At 41.1% G+C, this 24864-nt stretch overlaps 1 protein-coding gene across 1 annotated transcript; it reads left to right on the forward strand.

The window, feature by feature from the left end:
* The first annotated feature begins 1735 nt into the window (after window positions 1-1735).
* tnfaip8l3 (tumor necrosis factor, alpha-induced protein 8-like 3) lies at window positions 1736-23632 on the forward strand. The gene is made up of 2 exons (XM_054771586.1): window positions 1736-2222; window positions 22620-23632. Exons 1-2 carry the CDS (start codon window positions 2177-2179, stop codon window positions 23180-23182), a joined length of 609 nt encoding a protein of 202 aa, XP_054627561.1. The 5' UTR covers window positions 1736-2176; the 3' UTR covers window positions 23183-23632.
* Window positions 23633-24864: the final 1232 nt, after the last annotated feature.

The following is a 24864-nucleotide window of genomic DNA, read 5'->3' on the forward strand; positions in this document are numbered from 1 at the left end:
TCACAATAATAATAATAATATAATAATCATATTAATAACATGGACTACTGTTGGGCCATAACACATGACAAGGTAAAACTCAACTCTGAAACTCTGACGTCACTTCCTGTCCTCTACAAATCTGTCCGCCCGCCACTTAGGTCCCCTGGGGAACACATTTACTGTGACACACACGGGCAGGGGTTTTAGTTAGGTCTTAAATGGCTTATTTACTCCTATTATATCTTTTATTGGGTAATTAGAGTGTTAAGCCGCAATTACAGTACATTGATGAGACACCGCAGGAAGTATGCTGTCCAGAAAAAAACAAGGAACTTCTTTGTTATCTAATTTATGTCCAATATGTCTCATTTTCTCAGATTATCTGCCATATTGGTTACTACAAATGTAAAGGTGACTACGTGGTGTGATTTTATGTCTAGAAGACTGTAATGTTAAAAAACGTAATTAGAAGATCATAAACAGGTTTTCTATGCCATAACTATGAAATTATACAATTTATTAACGGATCCTACTTCATGGAAATTCATTTATCGCAGTCGGGTCTGGAACCAATTAACTGTGATAAACAAGGGACGACTGTGTTGCCGTAACAGTGCGCATTCACACAAGGACACACAGATACAGTGGAACCTACCTGGTTAGTGTATTTTTCCCATTTACTGTACATTTGCCTCGGTTCGCGAACAATATGGTGCACATCGTGTCATGATGTTAATGCAGTGAGTCCAACTGTGTTTGTAACACATCGTCGTCACACAACGTCCCTGTTAGCATGCTAGCATGGAAACCTTAACTGGAAGTCATTGTCCCCCAGCTGCGTCGCTCGTGCATGACATCACGTATTTCTTTGCTAACGTACACAGTTAAGCCACAAATCTCTGCTTTTCTTATTCTTATTGATCACGGCTGCAAAATAACCCACAAAAGCAAGTTGCAAGCGCCAGACCTTTGATAAAGAAGGTGAGAAACATTGATTTAAAGGAAAAAACTTGTAGCAAAGTATGAAGGTGTCATCAGTATGGATCTCTCCTCTCCTCCTCCCTTGCTGCTCATCATAGCTGTCTTTGACAACTAAGGTCTTCAATCAAGGCAAAGGCAAATAAATGTTCCTTTATACCTTTCATTCGTCATTTATATGCATTTCAAATTGTTTTTTCCGATTGGTGGGGCCCCTTTGTTTCCCCGTTTCTTGTTAGTGCTACTCTTGACAAATAGCAAAGAGCTGAAGCGAACGAGAAAATGCGTCATTAGAATTATTTCGCTTTTTGTCTGATGTAATTCTCTAACATGTTGGCCTCACAGGAGCTCGATGGCTCGAATTTCCATTTGGGCATCTCTGTAGAGTATAGAAGACCACCAGGAGGCAATGTAAAAAAAAAAAACAACAGCATGATAATAGATAATTTCTTGTTCCCAGACCAACACCATGTTTCCATAACAGGGCATCAAACTGCACTGATTGGACCCAGAGATTACACGCATGGAACATTTACAGCAGATAAGTTAAACAGCAACTTGACCTCATGTCATGTGACAGTTAGACAGTCATTTTAGAAGAGCGAGTAACAAGGGGTCATGGGATTTTTACTGCTGGGATGAATTTTAAATTGCCCTAGCTCCCACTGCTCTATTAAAACACAGGCAGCGCAGAGAGCAGGGAGGGTAGAAGGGAGAGAGAGAGAGAGAGGAAGAGGCGGCACTTATAGCATACAGAAAGAGGTAGAGAAAGAGTTGGAGTGGAGACAGCGTGAAGAGGCCGAGTGTGACAGCAACGGATGAGAGGAGGAGGAGGAAGAGGTGGGACGAGGAAGAGAGGGGGACGGACCAAGCGGGAGCGAGGGGAGGGTGCATCAGAAAAGTAGAGAAGAGGGAGCAGAAAGAGGGAAACTGAAGGAGTCAGGAGAAGGAAGCACAAGCAAAAAAAAAAAAAAAAAAAAGAAGACAGCTCAGCAAATGATCCTGGTAACATTCCTCCCACAGCTGCACTGATCCAAGACCTGGGTGGAGAAGGGAAGCTCACCAGGGAGAAAATATATTGTGGCTTCATCTTTTTTTTTTTTTTTTGTGGGGAGCGAAATCACAAGGCTCCCTGAAGAGGAAAGGAGAATAAGAGAGCAAAAAGAGAAGAGGGATCAGAGAGCTTCTGCAGCCTTCTTGCGTCCTGCAGGAGAACATGGACTCTGACTCCGGAGAGCAGAGTGATGGGGACCTCTCTCCAGGTACTCATCATTTCATTTCATCCATTTTTACAAGGCATTATTACACTAACTCTATAGGTACTTTCCTTTTCATTGAGTGAATTGCATACTCTCAATTGAATACAATAAAGAACCCTTTTTAGGACAAGAAACCATATTTGGTAGCTAATGTGTTAAAAAAATAAATGCAAGGGACCCTATAAACCTCACCAATAATTGTACCTTCAAAACCAATCAGCAAAGAAAAACAATTCATAATGGTATATTTTACACCGAATAAAATATAATAACATCATCATTATAGACAATACTTATACCAATAACCCGTTTTATGACAAAAAAACAATAATTATTATTATTATAACGAAAGTAAAAAGTTATGTATCCCAAAAATTGCCAAGGATGGAATGTTAATTTCAGTGAGTGTCCTGGGAAGCATCATAGCGTTACAGTAATTAACAGTACCATCTGATTTACATTGAGATTGCAGCCTCTTTTCTCATATTTAATATACAAGATCAGCGGGTGACATTTGTCAGCACAATTCCAAGCACCCGACGTGTGTTTTCTTGCACCATTGCCTCAAAAAAACTATTCAGCTCTGCTGCGCTACGTGGATGGTGAAAGCTGCTGTGAGCTATATGGGATGCTGATGACTGACAAGAGAGCCTAGCAGGGTGGTCTGGTGGTGAAAGGCGGCTCAGTCGCCACCAGTTACAGGCGAGCTCCAACACGTGTTCGGTCATCATCAACACTTCCCTGAACGCTTCTGTCTGACACATCTCACATAAATGCATTGTTGGTTTTACTGCCGTGTTATGAAGTCAGCAGGCAAAGATCCATTGCGGCTTCACAAGCTCATAAATCGCCATGTATCCTGAAGTCTTATGGTGGATTAGAACTACTTCCTGGAAAAGTTTTCCCAATTTTTCGTGTCCTATCGTCTATTCTCCATCATGCACGGAAGTGTGTATGTTAAGGCGGACACTGATGTGCACGCACTGTACAAGTAGTCGTTGTAGATTCTTAGTCTTCTTAGTCTTTGTATGTAAATGATGCTCTGTTGAACTCCACCATCTGTGTGTCCATCTGGCACATTGTCCGTCTGTCTGTTTGATCTGCTAGCAAAGGCAGGGAGACATTGATATGTGAGCCAGGCGGCCATATAAATGTGCCATCATCCGGCCCAGGTTTGAAAACGGACTTTCATATGCGGCCGTGGTCTGAGACGAACGTTTTAACTTCCTTACGCAGATTAATTAAGGTCTATGAGTTCTCCCTGTCTGGTCTATGTTATGAGAGTGAGGGAAAATGATATTTTTTCAGCCAATAGAGTCTGACTCATACTTAAATGCATCCTGCTTTGTGGCTGCACCACACTTTTTATCATTCGGTCTACTGTCAAGAGAGGAAAAACTGGTATGAGTGCCTTATGAAGGTCAACATTTTTGTATTATGAAGTGTAATGAAGTCAAGCTGGCCTACACTGAAACTGCTGTGGCGCTCAAATATGACTTTTTATTTAGATGAGGAATGTGTGATCGATGCAATATATGACAAGTGTATGGTGGAACAAAGTGTTAAGAGTGTAAACATTGATTTTCTTCCAGGTGACCTTTCAGCCTTATGTTTATGGCTGTTGTTAGTAAGCATATTTTCTTTTCATTTTCCTCACAGTGAACTGTGACATACACCAGAGGAGGTGTTTGACCGTGATCCAGCCGGCTTACATCGCATGTAGAAAATCTACACATACGGCCATTTGCATGCAAGTGATCCAATGTCGGAAACAGATTTACCGTTCAGCTCAACCATTACGGTCCAATACAATCCGTTTTTTAAGATGGAGTCGTTTCGTTGTTCGGATTGGGAAAAAAACAGGGACTACAACAGGGGTTTCTAAAGTGCGGCCTGGGGACCATTGTCGGCCCACGCCTATTTTTTTTACTGGCCCTCAGCATATTGTAAAGATAAAATAAATACATTAGTAATAACATATATTAGATATTACACTAACTTTGAATGTTGTGGCTTCACTCTGTCACGTTTAAAAAACAAAAAAAAATCAATAAATCATCGCTGTTTGGTGCTTTGAATACAGCCTACCGTTAGTCAAAAAATATTTGACTGTATGTATTTTTTGCCCAAGTTAAGCATTTTCAAGCATAACAATGGTTAATTTAACTAAAATACAAATAAGGCATTGAGAAGACGCATTCAAAGATTGGGATGATATGCGGTGATCTACGCTGGGCACTAGGTGTCAGTAATGTTACATTATGGAAGTGCTGTCAATAATAAGAAGTTAGAAAACAACAACAAGGAACTCTAATAATGTTTAAAAAAGTATTTAGAAGGCCCTAAACTGGGGATGCGCGAGTACACCACTATCTGTATCTGTATCTGTTCACCCATCTGAATGATCTGTATCCGTAGCTGTACTCGGAGTGGGCAGGGCATAAACAGAAAATGGGCATGGTTTAACCGGAAATGGGTGTGTCTTAAATCGGTATATTATTTTAAGTCTGAAATGGGAATGGATTGATCAGAAGTTGCTCTATTTATGGTTTATTATTCAGCTACATGTGTACTGTGTATGTGTGTAAGTGATCTGTAAGACTTTATTATTTCATTATTTTTAATGATGTGTGTGAAGTTGGTGATTCATGCAAACTTCCAGTGATGGCAAATAATGTCAGCCTTTTTCACAGTAGTTTTCTTAAAAGCACCGCGTTCAGTACTATGTCCAAAGTTTTCCAACTGACTCTATATCACCAGCCAAATTAGAATCAAGCAGACAAAAAAAAAAAACACGTATAGTGACCGACGCAACACGAGCCTTTTACAGCTCTGCACCTCGTACATACCGAAACAAGTCTACCAACTAACTTCAAATATCATACAAATTGAAATACAGCAAAATAGAGAACGTGAGCGATTACAGATAATGACGAGCTGTACTCGTTTCATGCTCGTACTCAGCAAAAACGCATTATCCGTAACTATCCGTACGATAGGGATCCCTATCGTAAACAGGTCTTCCATGCCCTAACTTGGAAACTAACTTGTGCAGTAATGAAGAATGGCAACAGAGGCGACATCCACATTGTAATATATATAAATATCATTGCGTAATAACATTTTACTGTCGGTAACAGTGTTGGAATGTTTGAAATAGTCATTAATTAGATTACCTGTTACTGGGAATAATAACGGATTGAGTAACACTTTTACACCATTACACATACATGGTGATGACATGCATGACGGTGGTGTGAACTCTGAGTTTTTGTGTGTGGTTTTTTTGTGTTTTTCCACAAAAGCTTTGGTCCAATGATGAACTGTACAACTTCAAGGTTCCACTGCGTTATCTTATCGTCTTATCATACAGTTTACTGAATGGTATTGGGCTTCGTTGCATGCATGTAATGTTAACTGAAGATGAAAGCTGGTTGTCTAAAACTATGACTCTGTTGTTTTACTAGTTAAGTTTAATTATATATTCTTTCACAATATCCCTTCATTTTAATATTCCAATATTCCTTCATTCTTTTTGCTACTTTGCGTTATGTTGGAGGACAGTGAATCAGCTCATAGCTTATTTTGCAATATAATATCATAGCAATATAATCTTGGCGATTCAGTCACCCAGACATCAATCTGCCATCTGCTGAGGTACTTCCACACATTTTTGTCAACTTTGCAGTGGAACTCAGGCTTGTTGACAAGCTGCTTGGCCAACGATGAGATCCATAGGGGCAATGGGGGCTGGTTCTATTATAAACAAAGCAACTAGAGAAGCTGTTTGATAAAACAACGCAAATCCTCCGCCAGGTCATCCTGCTCAGCAATGACAAAATAACAAGTTTTAACTGACAAAAAGGTGACATTTGACCATGACATCAGACGGCATGCTTGCTGCACACGCCACATGTTTAACATATGAGAAACGGTCTCTTGGTTTTGCATGCATCCCCAACTTCTTTAATCTGATCCACAGATGGAGACTACATACTTGCATCCCTGCACATGACACACACCCACAACGCAGAGCTGCTCCTGGAAAATTATAACACAAACTGTAAAAATAAAAAAGAAAAAAGGAGGGAGTGAACCTGAAAGTGGAAAAAAGCCAACTTGGGAGATTTTTTTCCCCTTTAGCTGCAGCAAAGAGCCAAACTTAAGACTCCCAGGTGTTATATGCATCTTCTGACATGTTTCATAACATTCTGTGGGATGTTCAAAAGGGATTGGTTTTTCCCCTGCTTAAACTGGTACCAAAGCATGGGCTTAGACCACAGAGGCATTTTGACGAGGCCTCATAGACACACACTCATGAGGAGCTTGTGGTTTGATGGGAGACACAAAGCAAACAAGGACTGGAAGCGAGCGCTTTCAGGGAGAGCGCTCTGTGGCCGTTAGACTACTGGATTCAAGAAATGTCCAGCGCTGGTTTTAGACTAGCGGCTCACACTGTAGTGCGATGTTGGTGAAAAGCTAACATGGAAAAAGAGATGGAATGAAAGGCAGTTACACATACTTTTCTTCACACCTAACTCTGGCACAACAGAACCCACTGTGCTCATGACTTTAAAGAGTGAGTAGGAAATGGAGACATTGTAAAAGACCTCATACGATGTTACTATTCCCAACAACAGCATTAACATTTATGAATATCATTTAAGCTTTCAGTCCATAAAATACCCCGTTCCCTGGACCTGTGTGTTCCAAAGTACTAATAAAAATGTTTAATGTGGTTATTAAACACGTGTTCCAAACAAAAGAAACCCGACAATATGAACAATGTTACCTTATATTGACAGAACAAAGACCAGTTCAATTGCCAATAAGAGCATCCATTATAAGGGTCTCGAAATGGGTTATTTTGTACTCAATTAACACTTAAACTAAGACAATATTGTTAAATTAAAATTAAATAGGAATAACCAGAGTGACCAACACTTTTCCAAACAGTGACGCCACACTGAGCTCTAATGTTTAGCATCTTTTATGGGCTATAAAAAGCAATACCTTCCGATGCTTTACTTATAAACTTTAGCATCTCAGGATGATAAATTAATGACAATAAATAATTGTAAGGCATAACAAACGGACATAACAATAGTTAAAAAAGAGCGAGGCAAAACCATAAAGTTGTCACGCATAGCCTCACGATTACCGCACAACAGATACCATGGGTCTGATGATAAGGGTAAAAAAAAATAAAAAATGAAATTTAAAAAATCGTTATTAGTATTGGTTTGACATCCTGTAACTTTGCTCCCTGGCGCCTTTTACTTTTTTCTTTTCGGTATAGCTCTAATCTTAAATTTATTTTGAGTATATGCCATGGGCCATTAAAAAACAAGCGAGGGGATGCAAATGGCCTTCGGGCTGCACTTCTTTCTGAATTTTAACCAATTTCCCCTATTGCTATTCTTTTAAAGCTACTAGCCTCTGGGAAGTGGAAGGCAAAGCAGACGGAAATATATATTTGTGGCTTTAAGACATTAAATGAGAAGAAGGAAAAGGAGACTCAAATGTGACACTTTTTGTAGCAGGCTTATATGAGATTTAACACATGTGGGGGTTTAGGATTTGTCAGTGGAGAGGGTTAAGTTTCCAGCAGGAATTTATTCCCTCAGCGGCTGCAACAACTCTTCAAATGTGTGTTTGTGAGAAGAAGTGAACCACAGTTATTTCCTTGTCATTAGTTAGCAGTGGTGGGCCCACAGCCACAAGGAGAGCAGCGCTCTGGCCTCGACTCTAATAGGCCCTCTAGGCCAAAGAGTATATAGCACATATCCATTTTTATCACGCCAATCAAAGCAGGAGGAAACCTTTTAATTGAGGCGGTGTAGAAAGTTGACACCGATCCTCCTCCTCCTCCCGACTTTTCTCATTTGGCCTTTGCCCCCGACTGTTTTCATCGGCCTCCTCGAAAAGCTGAGACATCCACTCGGAAATCTGTCCCCCTCTTCTTTTGGAGTAACATTATATGAGGCCGTTCTGCTTTGTTCACCTCTGAGGGAGCTTAAAGGTGTATACTTGCTCACTTGAACTTGTAAACTTCACAGCAGGTACAATCGTCATTACACACACTGTTATGTGTCTCCCTTAAAGCATTCCCACCGCAACCTGTGTTAACTAAGGAACCTTTACAACAGACGCTACCTTCATACTTTCCTACAATGTCTTTCGTAAGTTCAATAGTGAACTTCAGAGCAGCTGAATGTCTCGCCAGCCTTCGGTGCATTGCGCATATTAGGAGCAAAGAAGGAGACATCAGTGAGTTGTTCATCGTTCTGTGTGCGTTCTACGAACAAATAAACCACACACACATATAATAAAGATGATTAAACTTTCCTCTAAAAGGGCCACTATCCATTCTGAGTCACCAGTACGTGCATGCTTTGTTTGGGCACTCGACCAGTTTGATAGGCGCACTGTTTGGTCGTATCATAACCCACACAGTGTAGGAAAACTGACACATATTTGCGGCAATAATTTACGACAAAAAACAAATCCTATGAAAACGAAAACCAAGGTTCCACCTGTATTCGACATAGAGTTCAACCTCTGAAATCTGGGATGTTGATATTAACTTTTCCCATAAGAGATAATGGAAATAAGGTCAAAACTGTTGCCATTATAAAAACTTTATTACCTGTACAGGCAATGTTTAAATTTAACATTTTAGCATCCTTAACTGTTATTCAAGTGAAAAAAGAAGTTAACCCCCGATTCGGTGTGAAGACCGCCTGATGTAAAAGTAGCAAGTTTCTGTAAGTTACCCGTATTTCTTTTTTGCACACCACCTATCTCTTACTCTCCCCACATTGGCTCAAGTTATTTTTATTCCTTGGAGCGTATATTTTTGAATAGATAAACACAGTGCGGTACAAGCTGGCATGCTGCTTCAACACGTAAGAAGAACAGATGTGCCTGATGGTTGCTGTGGTTACTAATTGTACTGTAGATCCCACAAAGTGACACGACTACATCGCATTCAGCCCGGGGTTCAAATGTCATCACTCTTGCGAGGGTTTATTTCAGGATTTATTTCAAATGAAACCTGTGACAAGATGGCCACGGCCATCTCGTCGTCAGTGGTCAAACAGTTACAGTATCAACTGTCATTACTCTACCATATTTTGTTGTCAGCTACAGTAATCCCTTGTTTATCGTGGCTAATTGGTTCCAGGCCGGACCATTATAAGTGAATTTCTGCAAAGTAGGATTCCTTATTTATAAATGGAAAATTGTCATAATTAAAGCATAGAAAACCTTTTTACGACCTTCTAAATACGGTTTTTAACATTATTAGAGCCCTATAGACATGAAATAACACCCCAATGGTCACCTTTACACTCTTATTACCCAATATAGTAGACATAATCAGAGAAAATAAGCCATTTAAGACATAAATAAGACTTGTGCTTGTGTGTGTTGCAATAAATATGTTCCGGACATGTAGAGCAGGGGTCCCCAACCTTTTTTGACCCACGGACCGGCTTGTGTTCCCACAAATCTGTTTCGGCACATTATAGCGATCTAATTTATCTTATTTATTATGTATTGTGTAAAACTAAGACATGAATAACATCAAATTAAAAGCACAAAATGAATGCCGACCCACCATCCACCTGTTCAAGTTCCAGCCAAGTTTTTCCAGAGAGATTATTACATCGCTGTTTGACGTGTGTGGTAAAAGGCAGTGCACTAGCATGAATTAACTTGAGACAAATGTGCACATTAGCATTCAATAAGTCATCAAAACTTACCTTTATGCATTCCCACATAGTATCAGCATTTGAGACCAAATATGAGGTGAAAGAAAAATGGTAAAAATACAGTAGTAGTCTATCTGTGCGGCAAGAGAGAAAGTTAGCACACGCACAATGGACATGCGTCAAGTGAGACGGATGTAACAGAGAGAATCCGGCCACTTTTTAAAATAAAACATAAAAGAATGAAATAATGGAAATTATTTTTTCTTTCTGTGCGGCCCAGTACCAAATGACCCACGGCCCGATACCGGGCCACGGCCTGGGGGTTGGGGACCACTGGTGTAGAGGACAGGAGCTTCAGAGTTGAGTTTTAGCTTGGAGTGGCTTATGGCCCATGTTTTTATTATTATTTTATTCCAATTGTTATTATTATTATAATTATGTTATTATTATTGTGCCTGTTGTGCAATAATTCAAACCTGCAATAAAATCCTGTTGTTCCGGCGATCAAGTCTGACGCTGGTGTCTTTCAGCGAACATTACAGTCACATTACTGACACCTAGTGACGAGTGGAGAACACTACATATTGTTTTTGAGTGCGTCATCTGAATGCCTTATACTTGTATATGTATTTTAGTTATGTATCGAGTGAAGCCGTGAAATTCAAACAGCAATGTAGCAAAGGACTATTGTATTCTCTTTCAAGGATTATTATCATAGGTTGTGTGAAATAAAAAGCCAGATGATACTTTCTAAAAAAGGTTTATGAAGCAACTGGGGTCACAGGTTTTTTCTTAGTCTTCTACCAACTGCAATTTTCTTCACTCTTAATCACTGAGTTCAGGTTCATTTTTTCTGCTATAAGACTCGTAGCATGTTCACAATGCTCATATTAAATGATAAGATTAGTCTGGAATTAGTGTTTGCTTTTTGTGTCTGAATATGTTTGTTTGTCGTTTGTTGGACCCGACTCTGCGGTAGGGTTTATTTGTTTCGGACATGTTTAACACGTTTTAGTGAGTGACATCACGTTTACACTTGCTCATTTCGACACATCCGAAAGGGAGTAGGATGAAGCAGATCTTATTTAATCCTGTCTTTTACTGATAATTCATGTTCTCCATGTGTTTAACATAGACACTTACTGCATAGGAATTTGTGTGTTCATATTTTGTGATTAAAAAGTTTGTTTCCTGTGTTTAGGTGTCACCATCTTCTAACTAGCGGAGATTGTGTAGCAAGAGATTGATAAATCATACAGTGATGAAAGTAAGAAAATGAAGGAAAAGGTGTTGATAGACAATCAAATGCAAAAAAGTGCAGTGAAAAAGGGAATGAAAAGAAGAATTTAAAAAGAGATAAGCTGTAGAGAGAAAAGATGCTAATGAATTGCTCATTTGTATTCAGTAAGTTGTCTGTAGCAGAATCTCATCACCAAAACAAAACTTTATTTGGTTAATTTGGTTGTTTGGGTTGTTCATGAAGCCAGTCTGGTCTCCTCAGTTCTTGGGAACTCAGTCCGAGTGGGTGAACTGGTAAACAGGCCAGGAGGCCAAAGTTATGGGGGATGCTGCCATGGCCTGGGTGATTGTGCCTGAGAGTATTGTGTGTGTTGAGCGGGAGCCTTTTGCATTGCCGTGTGGGTCTCTTTTAAAGCAATGCTACGCCACGCTGGGACTTGGCTGAGGTCTAATGAGAGGAGCAACTCGGGCCGGAAAACATTTACTTCCTCTAAGCTCAGCTCAGTGTACATTCGGTAAGAAATGGAGTCAAAGAGGAAGAGATTTACCATAAAAAGCTATAGGAGAAGATATTTCTGGTGAGGGGGAAAGTATATCTCCCACAAAAGGACTTCAACTGCAGCTACGGAGTCAGTCATTTTTCTTTTACCACCCTCGCCTCCTCCTCCAAATTTGCATATTTATGTCACTCATCCTCAAATGATGTGACGCATCTGCAGATTTTCCTAAGAGAGACTCTCAATTTTTTTCCCACCTGCGCAAATGAATGCATGCTTCTCCACCATCCTTTTTCCCTCCCGTCGTCTTGAGTGGATGGTGTGAAATGAAAACTTACATATCATGTTTAGAAGACACGTCCACCCCCAATTCCCATCTCTTCTGCTTTCCATAAAGCTTTGGGGAATTTAAAAGCGCATTCCATTCAAAAATTGTTTATTCCTGCCTGAAATGTCGACTTGCTTTCTTTTTCTGAAGCCGTGAATGTATCCTGACTGCTGATTGGACACAAAAACATCACGTGTAAACCGGAAGAGTTTGCAGCTGTGGAATGGGCGCATTACGTGTTTCATGATCATTTTTGACTGTATTATGCCTCTTTAAGGTGTTCTTTTGTACAGACAGAGTGTAATAGTTAAAGTGGTGCTGTTTTTAGTCGCGTATAGTTCAATTATTGTTGCCTTTGGGCTGACTTTGGCACCCTTAGTAAGAGTGGGTGTGTAATTCGTACTATATATAATACTGTGGCCACTTCTAATTTTGTGAAGCCAGAGGAGTAGATGATACTGCAAGAAATACTTAATTACTCAGATTGTTTCAAGCACTTTGTGTGTTGAGGTCCGCGATGCAGGCCAACACAATGCTGTTTCCCAAACAGCTCCCCGGCCGGATGAAATTGCAGGGCAGGCAAGACTGACACATAGCCGACGGTCTACATCTTTTGATTTTGCTGTGTAATAATGTTGAGGATTTGGCAGTGCAGTGTGGTAGAGAGAACCTCCCCCAGTGGAGAGAGGAAGGCAGATGATGCCCGCAGCCAGTTCCCATGCCCGACTAACCATGAGTGTGCAAACTAAACAATGGCAGGCCACTGCTGGTTATAGCCTTCGTGTTAAGGCAGAGAAAAGGTCAAAGGGCATTGCTCTCACAAGGTCTTTTAGTCAACTATCTGGTCAGACAGGATGTCTTGGATACCACTTACCATTCTCAGCGGACTGGACTGGTCCTGTAGTCCACCATAGTGACTGCAGTGGGAGCCACCATAGAGGTCACTTTCTTCCACTTTTCTCATGACAGGCAATCAGGCCAATGCCGTTTTAATCAGTCACGTCTCATGCAACTTCCTGTTTTGGCGTCAGCGCGGCAGGGACACAACTATTAAAAGTGAGACGCATGGAAGAGGAACGGCGCATCAAATACAGGCCATGCCGTGGCCAAAGGCAATTTGTTCTTGTGTTCTTTCTGACTCAAAGAGGCTTTTAAGCGATTTTCCCTGGACCGTTAGTCACAGCAGGGGAACCTGCTCCTGTCTGTATCATCCCGAAGTTAAGCATCATTCCGTTGTTGTTATTGTGACAGATCTCCTATGTAGCGCTCATCGGCTTCCTCTGCCTGTCAGACCACAGTAACTTCTTATTCTTACGTGTTCTTATGTTTTACTATTCATATAGTTCTTTGCTAACTACAATAACGCTTACCTGTGTAGTATTTAAAACAGGGGTCCCCAACCACTGTGAGCAGCGGCCCAGTACTAGTCCATGAGTGGGGCCAAACCGGACCGCAAGAAGCTTTCAGGTGCAATGATAAATTAAAAAAAATACACTTGTAAATAACTACATCTAATTTTATGTAAATGCATTTCAATTTCGGAAATAAGGGGCATTATTTTATTTTTAAAATAATATTCAGTCACAAATCCCATAGTTTTGGAAATTATATGTTGTTTGTTGAAAGCGGCAACCCGTCCTACTTTCTTCGGCGGTCCCTGAACGCACCATCCAACTTTCTCTCATGCTGCACAGATAGACTACTACTGTATTTTTAGCGTTTTTCTTTCACCTCATATTTGGTCTCAAATGCTGATAATATGTGGGAATGCATAAAGGTAAGTTTTGATGACTTATTGAATGCTAATGTGCACATTTGTCTCAAGTTAATTCATGCTAGCGCCCTGCCTGTTACCACACACGTCAAACAGCGATGTAATAATCTCTCTGGAAAACAAACTGCAGGCTTTTACTGGTGGATGGTGGGTCTGCATTCATTTTGTGCTTTTAATCTGATGTTATCCATGTCTTAGTTTTACACAATACATAATAAATAAGATAAATTAGATAAGATAAACTCCCCCCTCGTTCGCGGGAGATTTGTGGGAACAAGAGCCGGTCCGTGGGTCAAAAAAGGTTGGGGACCACTGACCACCTTTAAAAGGTTTACGATATAAAGGGGTCCCCGCATAGTTGCGATTCAGCATTCACTGCCGCTAACAATTGATAAATATGTGATAATAAAGGTAAAATGGAGAGCATGCATGTACCATTGTTAAAAAAAACACAATTTTTACAAGTTTATGTCTCTCGGCTTCACCGATAATGTTTTTGGTCCAGGATTGAGATTTTGCACTTTGTTCAGTGGCCTTTGAATGCACCATAGTTGCTGTGAGACACAAAAATGAAACTTTTATATAACTTCTACCTACTTCTAGTGCCATCTGTTCACTGGTCATCTTACATTGTCATTCATTGGTGGTGAGCACCTGTACATTTTATACTTATAGGGAGGGCTTTTGTCAAAAACAGACATTTTTATGGGCATATCAATTACTAGTTTTTTGCCATTCACTGGTGGTCCTGGAAGGTAATGCCCACAAAAAGTGGGGATCTACTGTAGTTCGACCCTTGCAACATATTGATTGTTATTCTAATATCCTTTAAGGAAAGGTAGGGAAAGCCTTCTAGAATGAACGCTGTATACGTGATTTTTTTAATATTAATCCCACAGAGGGAAAACTCAGTGTTACAGCAGCACTTAACAAAAGTATAATCCATGAATAAAAGACTGTGGATGGGATAAATACGGTACTGAAATACAGATTTTATATTCAATTACATTCAACAACATGTTTGATAGATGATGCACACCCCTAACAGTATATTTGATTATAGACGAATATGTCATGGCATTGCGTAACTTATAAATCTTTAGGAATAGTATATGGGTTTGCTTTTTAGCCACGCTCCATCCATTTCTGTCAAAAAAAGCCAGATTCAGGCAGAAAACACCTGCGGATAGCGCACAAATATTCATTTGTCACAGCTGCGTTTTTTTTCAAGTAAGCAGAATGCCTCAAAGATCTTTAAGGAGGATGCATCTCCTTGTGTAGCAGAGACTGCATTCAAAAGTTGCGTGTTCCAGTTTCTACAACAGTAATTATTCCACATCCACTAAAAGGAAACAGACTTTTATCTCGGTACTCACACTGATGAAAGCCACTGGAGGAATTAAAAGCGAGTTATTCATTAACCCTGCAGCTCTGATTGCCCCGCTACATCCTGAGTCGTTGTTAATGGTGCGCTGAATGACCTCCTTCAGAGCCAGAGTGCCCTTTGGAAAGATTTTACATGTCATGACTATGAACAATACGTCTTACTTCCCCCCTCTTTCATGGTCCTGTAGATACCTTCTTCTTCATTTTTGCAGATAGAGCAACATGGCATGCAGGGGTGGTATGTTTGAGTCATTTTGTGACAGTGGTAGTTAAAAATAGCCTTTACAGGACAGACTGAGAGGAGAGAAAAACTCCAACTCTACCAGTCAAGATGTGGTATTTCACCCTCACTGTTTGTTAACGATGTAGACCATTAAAAGACAACGTCTCTGCTGTACACCAAAAAGTGTGCCCGCTGTGCATAAAGTGTGCAGAAACACCTTTTGTAGTCCAGAGACAAAGAAGTGAAAGTCGAGCTGTCACCTGTGTTTTGTTCTCCCTCGGGCGAAGGGAATTTCCTTTGACATTTTGTTGATATTTATACATGGTTGGGGTTGTGCTTGTCCCCACTGTGGGGACACGATATTAATCAGAGCACATTCTAGCATTTCTCGTCACAGTATGAGCAGACATAAACTGTCAGATTCACAGGAATGGATGTCTCTGCAATCACACCCATGAGCATACACTCACTGGTCACAACATTAGGGGTACCTGTCGAATGTCACTTGATTATTGCAGCTGGTGCAATCAGCGGCCTACGTGAAAATGGCAAGGCTTTACTGCGACGGCACACACAAACGGCAGAGGGTGATCTTTCTGCTCTAACAACAACATCCTGCCTAATCTTCTCATTAAAACCCAACATTAATAGATTAACGAGGCTCTATCAGTTAAAGCCTGCGTCAGGGGAAACTCTTCCATTGTGTTCCAAATAATCAATTCTTCTCTTTCACACTGTCATCCAGATTTGGACCACGTTTTTATGGCTTCTTGCTTCCCCCCCGACACACAAGTCTTTGCACAACCCTGCAAAATAAGTAACTGACAAAGAAACTAACAACGGGCAATCAACACAATTCCTCTCGCCGACTCACTTTTGTGCGAGACGATAGTAAAGCTGATAGGTATTCATTTAACAATATGGTTTTATTGGAGTTGGAGTTGTGTAGAGCTGCACTGCACCATACTGAAAGCTGTATCTGCTAATTTAGTCACCTTACTTAGTTACAGGGACAATTATATTCACAAATGCGCTGTACTGTTGAATAAAACCTCTCTGACAAATTCAATTGGTGATACAGCTCTTGTATAGGATCTCATTCGAGTGTGGATGCATATGCATGTATTTTCTGGCTCCCAAAGCGAAAAGGGGAGAAATCATTGTTGTTTTACTCAAATCCGGAAGAAGTGTGTCCATGTGGGATTTCAAAAGATTCTATCAATTCAGTAAAGTATGATCGTTTACTGTCATGGAAAAAGAATAATACATTTTAGGGTTGTTGCCATCATGTCTGTTGTTTGTCACCTGCCAACAACACACCTCCCCCTCTCTGCTCTTTGACTGTTTGGACTAATAATGTTTAGAGGAAAGAAAGGTCCACACTGAAGTCAATATAATAAAGACTATGTCTCTGCTTGAGCCAGCACACATCAAAACATGTGATGGTTGTGTGTGTGTGTGTGTGTGTGTGTGTGTGTGTTTTTGTGCCCTGCAGAAAAACATCACATGCACCTGCGGCGTATCACCAGGTTTCATGTAACGCTGAACATTCGCATGTTGTCACTAGCAACGTGTGTGTGTGCGTGTGTGTGTGTGTGTGTGTGTGCGTGTGTGTGCATGCGTGCTTGAGAATGATATCTGATCCAGGCAGGATTTAGAGCTGTGTAGTAGGTGAACAAAAACATTATGATTATGAGTAAACGACTCGTGGCTGCAAGCAGGGAACGCACAAATCAGTAGTCCTTTGTACTTTACAGGTCATCATTGCACTACTACTTGCTAATAATAGAATACAATTCAAATTTGATAGAGGAAATTAATCCCGTATCAACTCTGTGGATTATTGTCAACCCCTTGAGGATGTGTTTGAAGCAGTCTTACAATTAAAAAATACATTTATTTGTGGTGATCCACCACAAGTAAATTAGGACTGCCACGAACAGATTTGGTCCTACCGGTTCGCCCTCGCCCACACACCATCATGGGACTGTCTGGGAATGTAACATGTCATCCCAATTCCATACAGTAGAAGGTGTTGTAACTCTGCATGTTAACACAGCTCGTACACACCTGGTCTGCCAGAGAAAAAGAAGAGCGAGGGAGTGGGAGACGTGCTGCCGATTGCTATTGTTGTGTTCAGACCCCTCTAGGTTCTGTTTTTCAAAAATGGAACTAGCGACAAATCCAGTATTTTTTTCTGGTCTTATGCTTGGTCGAAGCACTTAGGGGTCTTCTAGCACTCACATGGGGCTCCGTCTTCCTTGCGAAGAAGCGAGAGAAAAATGTTTGTTTGTATTTCAAAACAAAGACAAAGACCTAAACCCCACCCACTGCCACAAATTGATTGCAGTCCTGTGGGAAACATGAATACAGTATGTCTTAACGCAAATAAAGTCTTTTTTGATGTGTGAGCTGATGTTTTACATGCAAGCCTCGGTTTTAGACATGCATTTGTTTCCCATACATCTATTTCCTATAAATAATCCTCAACATATATGTCTAAAAAGTGAGTAATTAAATCCAGATGTACTTTTTATAGGGCGGCATATTTTTTCTCGAGGCAAGTTTGGCGGCTCCCCATGTTCCACACTGTATGTACAGTATGTTTTGATGTAATGCAGCAGAAAGTGTTGACTCAGCACTCTAAAAACACCAGGCGGAACAAAGAGAGAGTGTCTAGCCAACAGCCGGTGGCAGCAAGCGGCGAGCACCTTCCTAATTCTGACGTCACAAATGAACTGTTGGAACGTTAAGATGGAAAGTTAAAGTAAAAAGTCTATATTGGCTTCCTGAAAAGTTCATAGCAATTCATAAATGTGGCACCACATGCAGCATAGGTTCCTACCCATTTTCACATTTATCAATCAAGAAAGGTCTCTAATAATGTTAAAATTCACTTATTGCGGTCGGGTCTGGAACCAATTAGCCGTGCTAAACGAGGGACTACTGTACAGTAGACTTGGAATTCACCCAGCTGACTTTGGGTGAGAGGTGGCGTACACCCTGGACTGTTCACCTGTCAATCACATCCATCCTTCCTTTTTCTATGCCGCTTATCCTCACTAGGGTCGCGGGTATGCTGGAGCCTATCCCAGCTGACTTCGGCAAGAGGCGGGGTACACCCTGGACTGGTCGCCAGCCAATCACAGGGCACATATAGACAAACAACCATCCACACTCACATTCATACCTTTTTAGAGTCGCCAATTAAGCTAACATGCATGTTTTTGGAATGTGGGAGGAAACTGGGGTTACCGGAGAAAACCCACGCACGCACGGGGAGAACATGCAAACTCCACACAGGAAGCCCAACGAAGATTTACAACCAGATCTTCCTGACTGTGTGGCCAACATGCTAACCACTAGGCCACCGTGCGGCCGATCACAGGACACACAAACAACCATTCATACTCAAATGTGTGGGAGGAAACCATGATGAAGTTGGAAAGCTATGATCCACTTGTTCCTGTGACTATTAAGTGCAATAATATCAGCTTGCTCAATTCTGTCCCGTTTAAATGTGCTTAAGAATGTTCTTAAGCCTGGCCTTCGTGACTGTGATCAAAAGGAGGTCCTCCATGTCTCTATGTGGACACTCAGCCCGGTGTCTGTTCTGACATCCCTAACCAGAGTCTGACTCATACATGTCCTTCTCCAACACTCTGACTCACACTTCAAAAGTGTCTTTTGTCCATCTTCAACATCACCCTTCATGTCGTTTACATTCCAAACCACTTATCCCTGGGTCACGGATTTGTTTGCCGGTCGCGGTTGCATTCAGAAACTTCACATTGGGTGTACGTTTATTTCTACTTTCAGCGCCCCCACTTTTCAGCTGTGACAACAGAGTTCACTTATTGGTGATTCATTTTGAATTTCACTATGCACACATTCATTGCGGCTTGCAAAGCTGTTGCTTTCATCAGACTGCCAAGCTTTCACAAATCTATCTGATTTGGGTTTGGAATATCAGAACAGACAAGAATAGGAGAACAAAGAGGTGCCGGAGAGAAGCATGAAATGGCAAAGAGCCTGTTGATGTAAAGCACAATGAACACCACACATTTAAATTATGACTAACTTCAATTAACACTTAATACCTCAAGTCTGACACATTTGCAGTGGTGCCAACTCGGTGACCTTGTCACTACATCTTGTGACATTCCAAACCCTCTTGGCGACATATTTTCTCAAAAGTGGTATTTGGGGGCTTAAAAATGAAAGCACGTATTCTCTTCCAAAGCAGCCACAAGCCTCCAGTGGACTGTCAGCTCCCGCAGCACACTGAGAGCGTGGTGGAGTTCTACGCACCTTGTCTCTCCTACAAGGTTATGCTTTTTTCCGACAGCATCGCTTACAATCTCATATGCAAATAATACGCTAATTAGCCGATGAGGTCATATAGCGACTTCTAGGACAGCCAGTACCTACTTTTATTACTCAAGAATAGGCAAAAATGCACATTTGAGTCACCCTCAAGTTCGGTACACTCCCCCTCTTCCGGCACGACGTACACACACACACAACATAGCAAGTTCATAGAATGCCTGTAATGCGATTGCTCGCCTTATATGAGGTTATTCTATTTATGATAATAGCCACCTCTCATAATAGAAATGAATTATCCACCAAGACATGTAGGATGAGTCAACCAGTTTGACGCATGTGGCAATTTACTCTGTCGTGTGCCATCATCACCTAACAGAATTGAGTTCTACTTCGCTGGACTGTGTCCCTTAACTCTACTGCATGTTGAAAATGTTATGCAGGAGTATTGATTTTTAAAATAGCATGAAGTCATAAGGGCAACATCTACTCACATTTACAGTTCGCTGTTTCTACTGGGGTTTTCTGGGGGGGGGTTTGCAGTGTGTGTATAATTAGACACTGTCAAAACGTCTCACATGTAGAGATTTCAGTCGTGTTTTTGCAGTGAAGAGACTTGACTTTAGTGATACCGTAAATTACCGATCACAGGTTTTAGTCGTACCAATGAAAGTGTATACAGTTTTGGTAAACAACGGAACAGTGAATACATAATCAGTATTCTTCATTGTGGATGTCTGTCCCTGCTCTTTAGCCTCTGTAGAGGTTTCACTCATCCTCCCATGATGCCACACAAAAGAGCACAAAGAGGGCACATCCCATCATTTGTATTTTGAAATGATTGTGGACAGACATTTGCTTTACTTGCTAAATGTCACGGTGGACTAATTATACGTGCATGAAATGTCATTTTGCTTTAAACTAATTCATGAAATGCCACCGGTCAGCACTCCCACTGAAGTGCGGCTTTCAGCCTCTTGTGGATGTGTCCCGATGTGCAGCATACACACACGGAGACACACACACACACACACACACAGATTGGGGTCTACTTTAAGCTGTGTTTAGCCATCCAACTGTCTGTTTTTATACCACTTATAATTACACCAAAACAGGTATTCTTATTTAAATGTCAAATTAAACTTAAAGTTACATTTTGAAACAACGTGGTGCTGCGACAACAGACAAAGTGTTGGGATTCGCCTGGTAATTGATGAACTAAGCCATCAGGGGATGGGCACATAGTCCTAATTTCTCCCTGAGTCTAATTCTTCATCTTATCAAGATCTCTGGACGACTGAATGCTTCCAACATAGAGGGAACAAGTGTGTCCAAGTGCACAAACCATGCCTGTAAAGGCCTGCTTGAATAAGTTTAGTTTGGAGGAACTTGAGAGCCCTGACCTCAAGCCCATCAAACACCTTTGGGATGAATTACAACAGAGATGGTGTGTCAACCTCTCCCAGGTACAATGTCAGTGACGTGTGACCTCGCAAATGTTTCTCTGGATGAATGCAAATACACACTATTGGAAGTGTTAGAGCTGCAAATGTTGATATTTTCTTCCAGGTTTTTCAATCATAATTTATAAAATGAAAATCGAAAATTGAAAACATAGACAACAATCAAACCCTTTATTCCTAAAATCACAATTATTCAAATTTGTTGATGTGGTAAACTTTCAAACAGCTAAAATTATACATAAAGCAAACAATCACCTGCTACCCCAAAACATAACACAATTCTTCTCAACAACAAAGGAGAAATATGACTTTAGGGGAAAATAAAAATGGTTTTGGTTTGGTTTGGTTTAGTTGATTTGAACATGAAGGTTACAATGGAATACATCTCATGAATTGTTTTTTCACAGTTCCACATGTCCAAAAGGAGTAGGAAGAAGCAAAGCTTATTTAATCCTACCCCCTATCCATTCTACATCTAGTACAGTACATGTAGTTCACTTCCTGTATTCCATGTCATGTTTTCTGTGATAGTCAGGATAACACATAATAGATAACGGTAAGACCCCCCAAAAATATAATAATAATAATAATAATAATAATAATAATAATAATAATAATAATAATAATAATAATAATAATAATAATAATAAATAAATAAATAAATAAATAAATAAATAAATAAATATTTAAAATAAATATGAATAAAGAACAAAACTTTTTTTTTAATAAAACAAAAAAATAAAAAACCTGACAGAACATCATTGTAGTACATTTGGAATAAAGGAAATTAAGAAATGTATTGCAATTGCTGTGAAACAGAGTGGGTAGGATTAAATAAGCTTTGCTTCTTCCTGCTCCTTTTTGGACATGTGGAACTGTGAATTGTACTATTTGATGTATTCCAATGTAACTTGTACAAAATAAATTAAACTATTACCATGGCAACCTGCTGTGAATCACGTTTTCTTCCATTTTCTCTCATCTTTCGCCCTAATGTGTCATTTTTTGCCTATAGTGGACCCTAACCGGAAGCCCCTGGCCTTATCCTAGTCCTCACATTCACACTAGATAGACACATGTCAGGCATCATTTGCTAAGAATAGTTGAAGTCACACATGCCGTGCTGTGATCAATGTGGACAGAGAGCGCGCAGAGGTGATGTTATCACTCTGCAGTTATTTGATGTTCTCCACAGAAGATAGTAATCATTCCTCCTTCAGTCAGGCCACTGCACCGCTGCCAGCTCCAGGAAGGCCGCCGCCCCGTTATAGAATGTGCTTGCACCGCACTACTGTACTGTACATCTGCTCAGCTCGACACTTCACATTGGCTTGTTTTAGCAGTTAGCAGGAGTTGTTTGCATCGACACTCAAGCTGTGAAACTTAGTAATTCTTTGCTTCTACCAGATCAGCCTTCTCACGTCTCCCTCTTTCCTCTCCTCCTCTAAGGGCAAGAGAGCTTCAACTCCCGCTCCTTGGCCCTGCAGGCCCAGAAGAAGATCCTAAGCAAAATGGCGACCATGGTGGTGGCCAACATGCTGACGGACGACACCAGCAGCGAGATCTTGGACGAGCTCTACAAGACAAGTCGCGAGTTCACCAAGAGCAAGAAGGAGGCCCATAAGATCATCAAGGACGTCATCAAGATCGCCCTGAAGATTGGCATCCTGTACCGCAACCACCAGTTCAGCCCCGATGAGCTGGACACGGTGGAGCGCTTCAAGAAGAAGATGAACCAGGCGGCCATGACGGCGGTGTCCTTCTACGAAGTCGAGTACACCTTTGACAGGAATATTCTGTCAGAGTTGCTGCTGGAGTGCCGGGACCTTCTTCACTCCGTGGTTGAGCAGCACCTGACCACGCGCTCACACGCTCGCATCGACCACGTTTTCAACCATTTCGCCCACGGGGAGTTCCTGGCCGAGCTGTATGGGGACGGAGACGAGTACAGACTCTCTCTGAGGAAGATCTGCAATGGCATCAACAAACTGTTAGACGAGGGAACGCTTTAACCATTCACCTTTGACCTCTCTTGCCCCACCTCTCTTGCTCTCTACTGCCTCCTTCTCACCCTCCCCTGACTTCTTTTCTCTGTCAACTCCCTGTTTCCTTCATCTGTCGCCATGGAGCTAGTTGTAACATCCTGCATTTGAGGCCATGTTTGATGAGGACATTATCTCCACTGCAGTGCAGCACACATGGACCGTGTGTATCACGTATGCATTCCCATTTGGGTGCAAATGCACCAATAGCCAAAAACCACATGCATTTGGCATATTTGGATGATAAAAGTGATCCGTTTTTTCTTTGTGTGCATGTGCATGTGCGCGTATGTGTTTGTGTGTGTGTGTGTGTGCACATGTGTTTGTATGGGACCGGCACGAATCATATGTACATAAGACCAATGACATGTTGTGTTTTTGTCCAGAGTGTATCACTTGTCTTTCAATAAAAAAAAATGTTTAAACATCATTTTGTTGTTTCTTCAGACAACAGAAAAAAAGGCAACTGCATTGTTCTTTCATTGATTGGTGTGTTGATGTGCTGCCATCTAACATTAGCAACTCACTGGGGCTTGAAAGACTTTGTACTTCCTCCTCTTTGAGGTGACATTGTCTCCAAAACAGGAATTATATGGATAAATTGGATGGGGAAAATAAACCACAAATTGCACATAAGGCCACAAGTTTCCTGCTCACCTCACAAACATGCATGCAAGGCATGACTTTACCAGCATGCACTTGAAATATCATCCGATGAAGCATTTCTGCTTCACCGGATGCCCTGTGGGCGTGGTTGCATGGCCAGACTTTACAGAGAAACAGACCATACAGACCACCACGACTTTCAAATGTTTTACGCGAAAGTCCATCCATCCATCCGTTTTCTTTGCCGCTTCTCCTCATTAGGGTTGCGGGGGCATGCTGGAGCCTATCCCAGCTGACTTCAGGCGACAGGCGGGGTACACCCTGGACTGGTCGCCGGCCAATCGCAGGGCACATATAGACAAACAACCATTCACAATCACATTCCAACCTCTGGACAATTTAAAGACGCCAATTAACCTGACATGCATGTTTTTGGAATGCGGGAGGAAACCGGAGTACCCAGAAAACCCACGCACGCACGGGGAGAACATGCAAACTCCACACAGAAATGCCCAAGGGAGAATCGAGCCCAAATCTTCCCGATCTTCAGATAGTTACTGTGTGGCCAACATGCTAACCACTAGCTAGTCTGTTGAGTTGTGGGAAACAACGACCTCTAGTGGTGACGTAACAATACCTCAAATAAGATTGAACGATGGGAGTAGCCAGTCATGAAAACCAGTATAAAGAAATACTAAATAACTAGCTCTCATATGAACAGCTATTCAACCACAACAAAGAAAGCCTTCCAAATATATTCCGGCCCTGTGACTACAAAGTGTGTTCAGAATAACTTAAAAAGGGTAAAAGGGAGCCGTTTGCACCAAAATAATACATCTTTCCTTGAGTGCTCATCAAATAGTATGTTTAACAGTACAACTCTGAGATGAGTCACCCATGCAGTCTTTGATTGCTCTTTGAAAGATCCGCAGTTTGCTTTTGAGAACGTTAGAAAAGGGAAATAAATGTTTTTCTTCCACGGCTCTCTTGAGACAGAGGAAAAGCAGTCATAAAATGTTCACAAAAGGGCAGAAAAAGACAAACAT

The sequence above is a fragment of the Dunckerocampus dactyliophorus genome, chromosome 3 (assembly GCF_027744805.1).
Source record: "Dunckerocampus dactyliophorus isolate RoL2022-P2 chromosome 3, RoL_Ddac_1.1, whole genome shotgun sequence".
In the NCBI taxonomy this organism is placed as follows: Eukaryota; Metazoa; Chordata; class Actinopteri; order Syngnathiformes; family Syngnathidae; genus Dunckerocampus; species Dunckerocampus dactyliophorus.